At 51.9% G+C, this 10876-nt stretch overlaps 2 protein-coding genes across 2 annotated transcripts; both read left to right on the top strand.

Moving 5' to 3' along the window:
• Positions 1 to 344: 344 nt before the first annotated feature.
• Positions 345 to 1193, top strand: LOC100844471 (pathogenesis-related protein 1). Its single transcript, XM_003570217.3, has one exon. The coding sequence runs from the start codon at positions 416 to 418 to the stop codon at positions 920 to 922; it is 507 nt and encodes a 168-aa protein (XP_003570265.1). The 5' UTR covers positions 345 to 415; the 3' UTR covers positions 923 to 1193.
• Positions 1194 to 5470: 4277 nt separating this feature from the next.
• Positions 5471 to 10873, top strand: LOC100821941 (glutamate receptor 2.7). The gene is made up of 3 exons (XM_003572838.4): positions 5471 to 6060; positions 7892 to 9526; positions 9601 to 10873. Exons 1-3 carry the CDS (start codon positions 5727 to 5729, stop codon positions 10683 to 10685), a joined length of 3054 nt encoding a protein of 1017 aa, XP_003572886.1. The 5' UTR covers positions 5471 to 5726; the 3' UTR covers positions 10686 to 10873.
• The last annotated feature ends 3 nt before the right edge of the window (positions 10874 to 10876 follow it).

Consider the following 10876-nt stretch of genomic DNA (forward strand, 5'->3'; position numbering starts at 1 on the left):
GGAAGTACACTGCCCACCCAGCAGCTAAACAAATCCCAAAGTCAAACAAGAAACTGACCTTCCTGCAGAACCTCTCCCGCGCTCTCTGCACGGCATGGCGTGGACATGCCCCCCTGAATCTACGTGCCCCTGTCACATGAAACGATTCCATCGATCTCTGCAGTATCGATCGGTCTCAGACTCTCAGTAGATCTGCTCCTGTATGTATGCTGTACCTAAGTCGTCGCAGCTGTTAATTGCTACTAAGATCGCACAAAATATTTTGTTAATTTCCAACTGGGCCGTACCTTGGCTTCCCGCCGTAGGATTATATATAGGCCAGGCTTGGAGCTTCAGTTAACTCACCCGTAGCAGCTAAGTAAGCTAGTGTAGGGACTAGGGACGAAACTTCGACACTGGTACACCACCGTCGGCCATGGAGTACACCTCAAGAAGCCTCTCGCGCTGGCTGGCCGTGGTCGGGGCCCTCCTGCTCTCATCATGCTCCCCAAACACGTTGGCCGCGGCGGCTCCCCAGATCAGCCTGGCGCAGCAGTTCGTGGTGCCGCAGAGCCACCTGCGCGCCATCCGCGGCCTGCGCCCGCTGCGGTGGAGCGACGCCCTCGCGGACCAGGCGGCGCGCTTCGTGGGCGACTGCGGCGCCGCGTCGGCGGGGTTCGTCGCCGGTGTCAACATGTTCAGGGCGCGCGGCGCCGCGTGGCAGCCGAGCGACGCGGTGGCGGCGTGGGCGGAGCAGGCGGAGCACTACGACTTCGGGTCCGGGGCGTGCGCCGCGGGGAGGCAGTGCGCGCAGTTCAGGCAGGTCATGTGGCGGGGGAGCCAGGAGGTGGGATGCGCCGCCGTGGAGTGCCCCTCCGGGGAGACGGTCATGGCCTGCCATTACGAGCCCCGGGGCAACGTCTTGGGACAGAGGCCATTCTAGATCGATATGTCATTTTTTGATCTGATGATCCACCAGCTATCTAGGTTTCTCGTTGCGACGGTTGCACTTTCGATTTTGTTTATCCAGTAGTACTAGCTGGAGTAGTAATTTTGTTAGATGAGCGTCAAGTGGTTTATGTATGCACGGTTTCTTCGTGTGTTATGTGCATGCCATCCGACTCTCTCCAATCCCGGTTACCACGTTGCTCGGTTGTACGTAGTAGTACCGCATTGATAAGAAATGGTTTGTCAACCTAGCTAATGTGCCACTAGCTGACCGGCTCCCGTATCTCATTGTCCCATCTAGAAGTTCCTGTGCAGGGAACAGCCCGCACATAAGCACATGGTTTACCAAATCTCGTGTGATTTATACCCTTTGTTGGATCACATCCATGTGTTTCACCAATGCTTCTTGGAATCAGGTTCAGACTGCATCGTCTCTTCGACTTGTTCGAGCAGAAGTTCCAAGTAGTCACGACAAAAAAGATGTACTATTTTTCAAAAAAAAAAGTACTATTTGAAGCGGTGGCTAAGGGTTAACAACAGGAATTTTTCTTATGATTAGTACAATAACAATAGTCTGTATACATGAATGGTGCTGCTAGCATTTTATACCCACTAGATTCCGGCTGGCTCCCATCCGAGGATCGGCATATGCTGGGGCATTGGCTAGGGACATGGAGTAGGCATGGCTCGGGCGCTCGGCACTGACACAGTGTGTGTGCGCATCCCTTGATGCGATAGGTATATACGGCACTAACTTGGGCTTGACTTGACGATGCGGCCCATATTCGATTGGGACCCCTCGCTGCCGACCTGGGCATTTTTTTTTATCGGATCTAGAAAGCATACGGATATGCTACCATAATTTTTTTTCCAGTTCTATATACTCAATTTTTTTTCCAGATTTATCGATCTCAATGGTGAACGCTAGGATGCTTAGCTGGCGGAAAGAAGGAGCCACCAAAGTTGTGACCTTCAGCCGGTTCTTCTCATCTTCTACCATCCGCAATGTTTGTTGCAGAAAAGATCATTTAACTTTAACACAAGCCTTCTCAACTCAATCTTTAAATTGCACACTCTTTTTTTTTTCGCGCATCTCGTGTGTGCTCTCGTGGAGGACAACCACCCATCGTGGATATTCCTTAACGTAAACAAACTTCTTTGGTTGTTGCTTCAGGATGTTGTTCTCACAAGAGAGTGTATGAGCAGAAAGAATTGGAAGGGTTCCCCTATTTGTTCTTTCTGTGGACAGATTGAATATTCTTTCAACGTTATGCAACTAAAGTTGTTTGGGGGGTGGTGGGCTCTTTGTTTGGCACTTCAGTATTTCCGAATTCACTTTGACATTCTCCTAGATGCATACTTTTCTTCCTGGTGGTGATAGATTTTTTGTGGTGGATTTAGCTGCGGTTACTTGGGCAACCTGGAATTGGAATAGTTTGACTTTTCAAAACTATAAGCTCGGGTCCCCTTTTGAGATAGTGTCCACTACGTGTGCGTTTTTGATTTCTTGGGCAGGTCTTCACAAAGGAAGTGATGCTGAAGTCCTCAAGGATGGCGCCAGGAAGCTCATCGCCAATGCTCAGGAACTGATGTGCAGTACGAAGGAAGGGAGCTCGCCGTCAGATGATGCTCTGGATGTGCCACGACTGTCTCTTGCATCATGAAACTGGAGTATCTTTGAGGTGGTGGTTTATTAGTTTCTTGCATTGTCGAAAGCTGTACTATACTTATTATGTATCACATGGAGTACCAAGTACCACTGTAACTAGTTTCTTGCATTGTCGAAAAGTTCAACATCAAGTTAAATGTACTGCTCCATTTCTAGGTGCTTCGTATGTAATCATCCCGTTTCTAAATACTCCATCCGTCTTATATCAAGTGACTCAAGTTTGTCTAAAAATGGACGTATCTATATACTAAAATACGTCTAGATACATGTAATATTTTAGCACTTAATATGGAACGGAGGAGTATAAGAAATCCTAACTTTTGGTAAGTCAAATTTCTTCAAATTTGACCAAATTTATATAACAGATATACAATGGCAGATTTTATAACAAAGCTAATTTGGGATTCTAAATGTTGGTTAAAAAAATATAAACTTGGTCAAACTTGATGAGATTCGACTTAAGACAAACTTAAAACTTCTATATTTAGGAACGGAGCCGGTACTTCTGTTGTGACGTGCGATACATGTGCTGCTGGATCGCCCTCTAGTCAACAAAACCGCGAGCCCCACGCTCGACGAAATGGTCCCGACAAGCTGGTCGCGCATATGTGCGAATTAAGAGACCGATGGACGGAAACTTCTTCAGTCTGGTCATTTTCTGACTTCAATACGAGCCAAAACTTTTCCTTGGTTAGCAATTTCCGTCTAATTGAAACTGTATTTGGTCGGCGCGGAGTCGTTGAGGTAGTAGACCACTATTAGTAATTTTCTGCATATAGAGGATTACAATAGCTTGCGTCCAGACTATGCATGTGAATTACGACGCAAGTTCAGTGCAGGCTTAACTAGTCGACACGTACACGTACGGTGGATCTCATTCAGCGTCAGAGATCGACCCGGCCAGGAAGAGGAATTGGGACAGTGAGTTCGTGAAAACGTACTGAATTTGGACTTCGTTGGCGACGATCAATTCCGTCACGCGAGATCGACACACATACGCGCGTCCTTTTCGGATGAATGAATAAACCACGAAATAATTCGAGATGGTGACGCTAATTAACTAGTCCCATGTTAATTAGGAGGAACGGAACTCTGCGAAATCACCGCACGCAGACTGCTAATGGAGTGCTCGCGTAACTTGAGGAGATATATTCGTTTCTAAATACTGTATAAGAAATCGAGTCAAACTTCTTCAATTTTGATTAAGTTTTGAAATAGATGTCTACCAACGTCTAGAACTCCAAATTAGTTTGATTAAATCCGTTATTATACATTTTCATAGCATACTCATTTAATTGCACATGTTAATAGATTTTGATTTTACAAATTTTGAGAAGAAACGGAGTGAGTCCCGATGCAAAGAGAACTTGGAGAGATAATATATTCTCATTCTGCACTGACTCGCTAGCTAGTGACCCATGCATGCTCATCTGATGTGTGATCAAGTAAGTCACGGCATGAAAATAATACATTATCTGATGAGCGGTCCAAGTTGAGACCAATTTTTAGAAAAAAAAAACGGGGCTAGCTAGCGAGTACGCAATGCCATTTTATAGGTCAACATTCTCAAGACAAGGTACGTGGCAAACAGCTTAATTACTTTGACATTCGTAACGCAACAATGTATATTTTGTAATTTTGTCCCAGCAGCGTCAAATGTCTCCCGGCACTGACGTTGAGTTGAGATTAGTTTTATCAGAAAAAGAGCAAGTATACATCATGCATGCATGAAGTAACCCTGATAGGGGCACACTAAATCATTTCCTGCCCGGCAAAACCGTGATCTCGTCCTAGATTAATAATTTTGCCTGCCAGTCTTTTTTTGACGAACCTAGCAGTTGTACTGACTTTTCAAATAGAAGAACAGAAAGGAGTTCACCTAGTACAACCTAATAGCACAAGCTTAAAAGAAACTCAAAACGGAGCCACGTGTGGGCAAACAACAAACGAGAAAGAACTGAGCCACGAGCCGGCAAAATCAAGATATACTAGTACTCCGGCGCCTCCAACAGGAGGCTAAATTCCTCCTCGATCAGCCGGCAGATGACAGCAACAATCCTCTCCTTTTGCTGAAAAACTCTCAAATTCCTGTCTTTCCACAAATGCCAAACAATAAGCGCCGCCATGGCACTATCCTTCATCTTAGAAACCAATTTAGGCCCAGAAACAATTCGCCTCCACCAGATTTTCAACGAAGAATTTTGACATTCTTGTGTAAGAGTGATGTTTGAAACTATGCTGGAGGCAATTTCGTATGTTCTTCCAATGATTATGAATTGTGTAGGACTAAACAAGTGCCGTGAAGCTACGACGGAAGAAACAGTTGAAGGAAATGTGAAAGAGATATATGTGCACATTTAGCAAGATACTCAAATGCTCCAGCTACCGCTTTATCTCTCTCTAGAATCTAACAAAGGTCCCCTGCTAGACGCTTGGATATTTATATTTTCTCGTAGTACCAGCTACTATCCAAATTGCGGAGCTTAACAGTAAGATACTACTCTGTAGCAGAAGATTCTCTCTACTATTTTGGCTCTATATGCAAGCAGAGCAGACAGACAGACAGGCCATCTTCTTCAGAGCAGGAAAAGCAATCCAAGTCTCGTCCTCTGTACACATTTCAGAGAGACAGTACTGCTGATCAGCCTGATCAGCCAAACTTTTTGAAGAAACGAAAAATTTATTACGCGGGGAGTTCCCTCCCAACACTTACTGTACCATGTTCGAGAAAGTGGTTCTTCCATTTAACTCTACGTCCTGAAAGCTTGCTAGTCGCTACGACCGACGTTGGAATGGACCTGTTCCAGCGCTCGATCGGCTCTCGCCACAGTATACACCTGTCGTCGTCGTCCCACGTCGCGTCATGCTACGGCTGTATTGGCCCACACCACGTACTACGCCAGTAAGTAGCGTAGCGAGCGCAGCCAGGTCAAGTCAAGAGTAGTTTTTCACATCGATCCATCTGCGTCGTCGCAATAACCAAATCGAGGTTCGCAGCAAAAACAAATCCTCGTTCGCAGCCTCGCTCGATAGAGATGCCCGGCCGCAGTCGCATACATATACGCCCGAATGCCGGCGCCAGTTTCCTAGGTAGCTCTAGTATCTCTCAGCTCTCAGCCGGCTCTGATCGATGCAGCAGTACCACGTGCTACTGATCATGGCGGGGCACCCGGCGGCGTCCTCTTCTCTCTTCGTCTCGCTCTTCTCCTTCCTCGTGGCCGCGCTGGTCGTCGGGCAGCAACAGGCGGCACTGGCCGCGGCGCAGGAGAGCGCTGCGGTGCCGGTGCCGGTGCCGGTCCGCGTCGGGGTGATCCTGGACTGGGCGTCGCCGGTGTCGCGGAGGCGGCGGACGGGCATTCAGATGGCCGTGGAGGACTACTACGCGGCGCACCCGGGGTCGGCCGCAAAGGTGGAGCTCCATTTCCGGGACTCGGCCGGGGACGTCGTCGGCGCCGCCTCCGCTGGTAATCAATCAGCTAATTAACGCTCTCCCTCGCTCGTTTGCCCATGAACACCTCTCAATTGCCGTCAAATCGCTAGCTCTAGATGCAGTTTGCTGCTAAAACTCTGCGCTGGCCACCCGCGAGGATCGGTCGAGAACGCTTCCGTCGATCGACCCCCCATCTTTCGTTGTCCGTTCTGTTTTAGTCAATGGACTGTTTTGGCTGCTGTTCCGCACGTCGCGTGAGCCACTAGATACGATCTGTGGACTGTGGTGCACCGGGGCTCAGCTGGCTCCTGGCTGCCTTAGATCCGTCGTGTTGCATCGCGGTCCTCTTGTCTTAGAGAAACGCCATTCTGCATGTCTCCTTGACAGGAAAGCCAGCTCGGATATTTTAGGAATCTTGTCTCTATGCTGTAAAGTGCCATTTTTAACCGCGGCTAGTGGACACTCCACGAAATTTACATATACGTCTGTTTTTTCAGGGTCGGGTACGTAGTCATTACGTACGTACTGACCATACATGTGATAAGCTTAACCATTCCGACGCATCTTAGAGCTCCCAATCACCAGGCATGTCTACTCTTGCATGCCCCGCTTAGGTGGGACTGCTGTGGTCTGTCTGACTGACTGACTGACTAGACTGACTAGTCTTCACCCAAGCACGTGCTACCGTGCGAGCCGGTCAAGCTATCTCACAGTCATCAGATCGGGACTACTGGTGTTATTAAGTTGCGAGCACGAAATTAACCTTAGATATGCAGAGATTAGTTAGGCACGACACGACGGAAAGTGATGCATGCATGGGTTTGATTAATTAATCTTATATCTGCCAATTCTCCTTTTTGCAACGACCTCTGCATCACTACATGCATGCATGATGGGTGTCATATGCTCCATGCGTCCATGCAGCATCCAGATCGATTTGCCTTTTTTTATTTTTGCGAAAATCCAGATCGATTTGCTAGCTGCAAACCCGAGAGTTTACACATTTTGACACCGCGCACACTTGCACGAAAAGAAGATGAACACAAAGGTTGCTGCACGTACATGCATGAGCCCGAGTTAATTAGGTTGAAGCAGGTCGCAACTTGGTATAAATTTTCAGTCGGTCACAGGCGTCATGTGGACGTATGCGCATCATCACTAGCATCGATCGGGTTTGTCCCGCGCCAGCGCGTGGAACGGTCAATTGAGAGATTAATGCTGATTTTGACTGAAATGCACTATGTCTGTGTCGCTGCCACGTTGTCACCAGTCGTTTTCCATCGACCATCGACCGGTCTGTCAAGTACGCGCGTGTTTTGAGCTGGTCATGAATCAATTAAGTGTACTATCATCGACTGGTACTAGATTTATTCTCTCAAAAAACAGTACTGCTACTGGATTTCGAAGATAGTGACAAAGGGAAAACTTTATTACTCCAGCAAATATGTTTGTTGAAACTGGCATCGATCGATCGTCGGGTGTGTCTCTCCCATGTGAGAGACAAGTCTCTTTCAAGTTTTCCTTATCAAAGTCTCCAAAAAGATGGCTACCTTGATCGTGAAAATAAGTCCAGCGTCGGTAGATCTTTCGCGAGAAGATCGGGCATAAAATCAGATGTTCATTCCTTCAGTTTTCCTTTCTTTTGAATCTTTCATTCCTTCAGCTTCAGCTCCGCGGTAGTACTTATTCTCCGAATGGAACCATATGTTAACAGTAATTAATTAAATGCTGCAATTTCTTTTTTAATTACCACAAACTGAGTCAATTTTCTTCTTTGTTTGGGCCCTTAATAACTACCAGAGAATCCAACGGCCCAACCTTTTCTAATAAACGCCCCTCTTCCTCTCCCGTGGCTGTGGTTGCAGCGGTGGACCTGATCAAGAATGCGCAGGTGCAGGCCATCATCGGCCCGCAAACCTCGTCGCAAGCGGAGTTCGTGGCCAGTCTGGGCAGCCGGGCCCACGTCCCCGTGCTCTCCTACTCCGCCACCTCGCCGTCGCTCTCCCCGTCCCAGACCCCCTTCTTCGTCCGCACGGCCGCCAACGACTCCGTCCAGGCGCTGCCGCTCGCGGCGTTCCTCGCCGCGTTCGGCTGGCGCGCGGTGGCCGTCGTGCACGAGGACTCGCCCTACGGCGCCGGCATCCTCCCGGCGCTCGCCGACGCGCTCGCCTCCGCTGGCGTCGGCAGCGGGGCCGCGGCGGCCATCACGCACCGCGCCGCCGTGCCCGGGGACGCCAGCGACGAGCGCCTCGATGCCGTGCTGTACGCGCTCGCGGCGGCGCCGACGCGCGTGTTCGTCGTGCACGCGAGGTACGCGCTCGCCGCGCGGCTGTTCGGGCGGGCGAGGGCGGCCGGCATGGTGGCCGAGGGCTACGTCTGGGTCGCCACCGACGGCGTCGGGAGCTTCATCGACAGGTTTTCCCGCGAGGAGCTCGAGGACATGCAGGGCGTCGTCAGCGTCAGGCCTCGGGTGAAGTACACGACGAGCGAGGTGAGGAACTTCACGGCGAGGTTCAGGGCGCGGTTCCGGCGCGACTACCCGGAAGTCGACGACGAGCACGTTGTCCGTGATGAACCCACCGTGATGAGGCTCTGGTCGTACGACACGGCGTGGGCCATTGCCGCCGCCGCGGACGTGGCCGCGCCCGGCGCGGTCCAGCCGACACCGCAGAGGAGAACGGCACTGACGGACCTGGACCGGGTGGGCGTGTCGGCGACGGGAGCGGCGCTTCTCAAGGCGGTGCTGGACACGAGTTTCGACGGGATGGCCGGGAAGTTCACGCTCGTCGACGGGCAGCTGCAGGTGGCGGCGTACGAGGTGGTGAACATCGTCGGGCGAGGCGCCAGGACGGTGGGGCTCTGGACGGCGCCGGATTCGACCAAGGCGCTGAAACTGAAACACATCCTGTGGCCAGGCGACACGCTGTCCACCCCGAAAGGCTGGACTCCGGCGTCGCAGAACGGGGGTAACCCGGTGCTCCGGGTGGCCGTGCCGGTGAAGCACGGTTTCAAACAGTTCGTGGACGCGGACCCGGAGAACTCATCAAGGTTCACGGGCTACTGCATCGACGTGTTCGACGAGGTGATGAGGAGCCTGGCGTACCCGGTAGTCTACAACTACGTGCCGTTCCCGAACAGCTCGGACGCCTACGACATGCTGGTGGACCTGGTGCGTCAGGGTGAGGCGGACGCGGTGGTGGGCGACGTGACGATCACGGCGAGCCGGATGGACAAGGGGGTGGATTTCACGATGCCGTTCACGGAGTCCGGCTGGGCCATGGTCGTGGCGGTGCGGGAGGACGCCGGTGCGTCCTGCATGTGGGTCTTCCTGCAGCCGCTGACCACCAGCCTCTGGCTCGCTAGCCTCGCCTTCTTCTGCTTCACCGGCTTCGTCGTCTGGGTCATCGAGCACCGCGTCAACCCTGAATTCCGCGGCACCCCCTCCCAGCAGTTCGGCCTCATCTTCTACTTCGCCTTCTCCACCCTCGTCTTCTCCCACAGTACGTTGTACAACTCCGGATTTCCCAATTTCCATTCTTGAATGATCGAATTAATGACCTGGTTGGTTTTGCAGAGGAGAAGCTGGAGAGCAACCTGTCGAGGTTGGTGGTGATCGTGTGGGTGTTCGTGGTGCTGATCCTGACGTCGAGCTACACGGCGAGCCTGACGTCGATGCTAACGGTGCAAAAGCTCCAGCCGACGGTGACGGACGTGAGGGAGCTGCAGAGGTGGGGGCACAACATCGGGCACCAGGAGGGCACCTTCATCAAGCCCTTGCTTGTTAAGATGGGCTTCGACGAGCGGAGGATGAAGAAGTACAGCACGGTGGAGGAGTACGCGGATGCGCTGTCCAGGGGTTCGGCGAACGGCGGGGTGGACGCCATGTTCGACGAGATCCCGTACCTGAAGCTCTTCCTGTCGCAGTACTGCGACGGGTACATGATGGTAGGGCCCGTGTACAAGACGGACGGGTTCGGGTTCGTGTTCCCGAGGGGATCGCCCATGGTGTCGGACGTGTCGAGGGAGATACTGAGGCTGGCGGAGGGGGAGAAGATGGCGCGGATCGAGAAGGCGTGGTTCGGCGAGCCGGATGCCGGTGCTTGCCGGAGCAGCAGCAGCGCCGCCGCTGTCGGCTCGTCTAACCTCAGCTTCCGGAGCTTCGGCGGGCTGTTCCTCATCACCGGCGTGGTGTCCATCCTCATGCTGCTGCTCTACCTCGCCACTTTCGCATACCGAGAGCGTGACGAGCTCCGGGCGGCGGAGGCCGAGGCCAAGGCCGAGGCCGCCAGTGGCTCTGGCTCCCGGAGCGCGTCGGTTCGGAGGATGCGTGCGTGGCTGCAGCACTACGACAGGAAGGACCTCAAGTCACCTACATTCAAGACGTGGAACGACGACTCTCTGAGGAACGGCAGCGAATTCGCGGGCCGGACACCAAGATGGAATGCTGAGAGCCCGAGGAATGGCACACCGATTGCCGGGGAGGAGGAACATGCCATGGGCGGGAGGAGCCCCCTGAGCGTGTACATCAGCTCAGAGATGAACACCAGCTCTCCACCGGAGGGAACACCCGTGTCGGTGATGGGCGAGTCATTCGAGCAGAGGGTTGAGGGGGCAGCAGCCTCCGAGATGGGAAGGTCACCGGCCTCTCAAGTGCAGTAGGTTTTCCGTGATTTGCAGTAGAACGCAATTCCATGAGGAATGCTAGCATAGGATTTCCGTGCAGTCTTGCCACTACTTGTAATTTGGCTAAAATTTGTTTGTATTCGTATTCTAGTGGTCATTAGCAAATTCATAGGAAGCTGTACACCAAAACATTATGTCCAAGAGGAAAGGAATGTCATTATCATTGT

This window comes from Brachypodium distachyon, chromosome 3 (genome assembly GCF_000005505.3).
Source record: "Brachypodium distachyon strain Bd21 chromosome 3, Brachypodium_distachyon_v3.0, whole genome shotgun sequence".
NCBI classification, from domain to species: domain Eukaryota; kingdom Viridiplantae; phylum Streptophyta; class Magnoliopsida; order Poales; family Poaceae; genus Brachypodium; species Brachypodium distachyon.

Excerpts from the sequence above, each read along its gene's own strand:
- LOC100844471 (XM_003570217.3), top strand. The coding sequence starts at position 416 with ATGGAGTACACCTCAAGAAGCCTCTCGCGCTGGCTGGCCGTGGTCGGG.
- LOC100821941 (XM_003572838.4), top strand. The coding sequence starts at position 5,727 with ATGCAGCAGTACCACGTGCTACTGATCATGGCGGGGCACCCGGCGGCG. Across the intron at positions 6,061-7,891 it reads CGTCGGCGCCGCCTCCGCTG|CGGTGGACCTGATCAAGAAT; the intron begins GTAATCAATCAG and ends CTGTGGTTGCAG. Across the intron at positions 9,527-9,600 it reads CACCCTCGTCTTCTCCCACA|AGGAGAAGCTGGAGAGCAAC; the intron begins GTACGTTGTACA and ends TTGGTTTTGCAG.